General features: G+C 47.3%; 1 protein-coding gene across 1 annotated transcript; it reads right to left on the bottom strand.

Moving 5' to 3' along the window:
- Nucleotides 1–494: 494 nt before the first annotated feature.
- On the bottom strand, nt 495–3,418 carry fzd10 (frizzled class receptor 10). Its single transcript, XM_053870341.1, has one exon. It carries the CDS (start codon nt 2,796–2,798, stop codon nt 1,050–1,052), a length of 1,749 nt encoding a protein of 582 aa, XP_053726316.1. The 5' UTR covers nt 2,799–3,418; the 3' UTR covers nt 495–1,049.
- Between the last annotated feature and the right edge of the window lie 664 nt (nt 3,419–4,082).

Below are 4,082 nucleotides of genomic sequence, written 5' to 3' on the forward strand. Positions count from 1 at the left end.
GACGTGTGATAAACATTACATTCTCTATGAATAAGTGTTCTCTATATTCATGTTTTTCATTTGAGTGAGTTAAAAAAAATAAAAAAATAGAATGTTTCTAAGTATGAGATGTGATGATAAAATGCAGTATTCTCTTTCAAATATGAATTAAATTTAAAATAAAATAAAATCCCATTTGATTCACTGCATGCCATTTTTGGAGTGATTTTGAGTCACATAATGCCATTGTTTCAAATACACTGTTTGTACTTTGTTTTCTGAGACAATAGAGCTCCAGATTTCAACCAACTTGACACTTCATACAAGATGTTTCGATCAACACACCTCAGGATTCCACATGAATTGACCATTTTGCATCCATGATCCCACTTCATGATACCCCACCGGGAAGCAGAGAAAACTCCGACATGTTTTCCACCATGACAGACAACAAACCAAACAAGACTGCAAACACATTTAAAACTAAAACGTTTTTATTAAGTTTTTTTATTCTCTATAAAATCTGTCATTTTAGAAATATATACAAACGTTCCCTTGTGCTTTCAAACAGCAAAGAAAAAAAAACAACAACAGCAAAAAGAGACGTCAAAGGCGTGTCGGCTCGAAGTCACTTTTCACTGAGGAGTGCTAGATTAATTTATGGGTTTGACTCACAAAAGCCAGTTCATAATGTCTCTTCAACAGCTGCTCTCACCCCAGTTCAAACATACATGACACTGCCTGCATTTCCATGAAAAAGCTTCCTGTTTGCTTGTACAAGTGTGTTACTTTTTTTGTTGCCACTGAGGAAAAACCTCTATTGCACATTATTCAAGTCGCCCCACGGCAAATCCAAATGGTTTCTTCCACTCTGTTTGTCATCGGAGCAATGCGTTTCTCAGTCCCACACTATGATAAGTGATTCCAGGAGAAGCAAACAAAGGCAGCTTTTGTTGCATGAGGCTTGAAAAACACAAATAAAAATGTTGCATTAACTTCAATGCTTATAAATAAAACACGGATCTAGTTGTTGTGATTACGCTGTCTCATATAGATATGAGTCGGTGAAGTCATACGCATGTGGGAGGGGGCCGTGTCGGCTCATACTTGGTGCCGTGTCCTTTGAGGGAGGGGTGAGGTTTGATGTAAGGCCGACTGCTGGTAAACACACTGGCAGCCTTCCTGCTCGTCCTCTTCTTTAGTTTCCTGCTGAACACGTTCTGCCACGATTGCAGTGTCTTGGAAGTCCAGATCCACATGCCGCTGGTGATGCCCACCACCAACAGCATGAAGATCTTCACCATGAATATCTCGACAGCAGGAATGGAAGTCTTCATCACGCACTCGTCCGACTCCGGCCCGCCACCTTCCACGCACTTCAGCTCCCCGGCTAACAGGCGCCAGTAGTCCATGTTGAGCCGCTCGTAGAAGTAGCAGGCGATGACGCAGGTCGCCGGGACGGTGTAGAGCATGGAGAAGACCCCAATGCGAACCATCAGTTTCTCCAGCTTGTCTGTGTTCTCCCCTTCTGTCTTCATGATCTTCCTGATGTGGAAAAGGGCCACAAAGCCGGAGAGTAGAAAAGAGGTCCCAATAATAAGGTAGCAGGAGAGAGGGATGAGGACAAATCCAGTCAGAGCTTTAACATCCATGCTGCCCACATAACAAACGCCAGTCAGCTCATCGCCGGCCACCTTCCTCATCACCAGGATCATGATGGTCTTCACGGCCGGGATGGCCCACGCCGCCAGATGGAAATAGCTGCTATTAGCTTCTATGGCTTCGTGACCCCACTTCTTTCCGGCAGCCAGAAACCAAGTGAGGGTCAAGATGACCCACCAGAGGGAACTCGCCATCCCGAAATAGTAGAGAATCAGGAAGACAATGGTGCAGCCGGTGCTCTCCAGGCCCTCCTGGATGACGTACTGCACCCCATTGTCTCTATCGCAGGCTATTCTGTCTGCACCCACAAAAAGTCTGATGAGGTAGCCCACTGAGTAAACACAGTAGGACATGGACAGGAAGATGATGGGCCTCTCTGGGTATTTGAAGCGCTGCGGATCAATGAGGAAGGTGAGCACAGTGAAGGCACTAGAGATGAAGCAGAGGATGGACCAGACGGCCATCCACACCAGTGAGAACTGCTTGTCCCCCTGGCTCCAGTACACGTCCACTTTAGGGTAACACTTCGGCGCACATGACTCGCTTTTCTCCACAAAGTGGAATTTGCCGGGGTTCGGGCAGGCCTGCCTGCCGCTTCCGCTCTCCCTCTTGGGCAGAGCCTGACCACCCAGGGGCCGCTGCGGACGAAAGTCTGGAGGCTGGGTGGGCGAGACTTTAGGCGGCTCATCGGAGCCGTTGTTGGGGGCCACCATGCAGAGGTTGTTGGGGTCGTTTTTTATAGGCAGGCGCGAGCAGTCCAAAGAGTCCGGCCAGGGGAATTTAAACTGCTGCAGGATGGGCGAGCACTTCACTTTGACCTGCTCGCACATGACCCGGCAGGCTGGGATGGGGTTGGACACATGCTCTGTGCACATCGGGGCGTAGAGGGAACACAAGAAGAACTTGAGGTGAGTGTGACAACCGAACTGGATCAGAGTGGCAAACTCCTGCAGCTTGATGGCGGCTTCCTTCTGATTGTAGTGCCCCATAAGATTGGGCATGCGGGTCATGTTGTAGCCGATGTCTTTGCACAAGGGGATGGTGATCTGTTGACACCGTCCCTCTCCGGACCAGTCCGGGTCTATGGAGCTGATGGCCGAAGCCAGAGAAGTCCACAAAAACACACAGAGGAGTCCCGGCGGAGCGCGTGGACACATCCTCTCGGCTCGATTCAAAAGTCCTTATCAGAAATGCTTTATATCATGAAAGAAACTCACAGCTGCAGCAGCCCTCTCCTCATCGTGCAGAACCATAAATCCGGTGTCGGTCCTTGGAGAAGGAGGAAGTCCCAGTCCATGTTTTCATGAGTTTCAGCTGCCTCTACAGCAAACGCGACAGACCAAATAAGTTCCAAACTTCTTGTAGCAAGCGCCTCTTCTATCCGTCCTCGTGTTTCTCGCCGGCGTCAGAGCGCTGCAGCTCGCTCGGATAACTTGAGCAAAAGTAGAAAAAGAACGGCTTCCCGATCCGACTCGAGCGCTCGATTGCTCCCCAAAGGCGGCGGGGACGATAATCCGTCAGCAGCGCGCACTGCGACCGTGTTTATCGTGATAGAAAACGTGCCGAGGATCGCCCATGTGGATCGCGGCTGTGAGCGCGCAGCAGCAGAGGCAGCAGCAGAGTGAGCAGGTCGCAGCTTCAGCCCGGGTCTAACCTGCCAACAGATCCGCCTTCAAAGCCTCCTGCTTTGCATAAGAAAGATGACACTGACACGCAGATTATTTCCAAATCGTGCGGAACAGCTTGTTCATTACCGCGCTTTCAAAGGCTCAAAGCAAAACTTCTCTCTCCCCAAGTCTCTCGCCCAGAAACTTGCACTTTAACAAGAGCGCGTCTTATGAGAAACATTGTTGCGCAATATGGCTCAAGGGCGCATCTGTGCAATGCGACCAGTGTCACCGTCACCACTCGTATTTACATTCCTGCGAGACACTCCTCGACTTCTGACTTGAAAGAAGTTGAGCAGCATCACACGGATCTCGAACAGGATTATAGATATAAAGGATATCAACTCTATATGAAACGCCAATTGAGACCAACCTGTGGCCCGGGGGCCGCATGCGGCCCGTTGCTTATGTGAGAGTGGCCACGCAGGCGTTTGAACTCTTCTTTTTTTTTATCACTAATAATCTTTTTCAAAAGACATTGTTAGTGATATGATAAATTGAGAAATTATAATTCATTTAATCCTGCTATTTTCAAATGATTTTTTTTGTCGTCATCATATTTTTTTTAACTTTATATTTTTATATTTAAGCATAAACATTTTCACCCTATTAATTGTAATTACTCCTGAGATTATTGTGACATTCTTAAATTATTGTATCATTTTGAAAATTGTAATTTCTGGACATTTATTTTTTCACAAAAACACATACTGTCATACTGGAATCCGGATTTCATACTCTGATGATGCTCGTACAGAGAGACAGAAAGTGGCA

Source organism: Synchiropus splendidus, chromosome 7 (assembly GCF_027744825.2).
Source record: "Synchiropus splendidus isolate RoL2022-P1 chromosome 7, RoL_Sspl_1.0, whole genome shotgun sequence".
NCBI lineage: Eukaryota > Metazoa > Chordata > Actinopteri > Syngnathiformes > Callionymidae > Synchiropus > Synchiropus splendidus.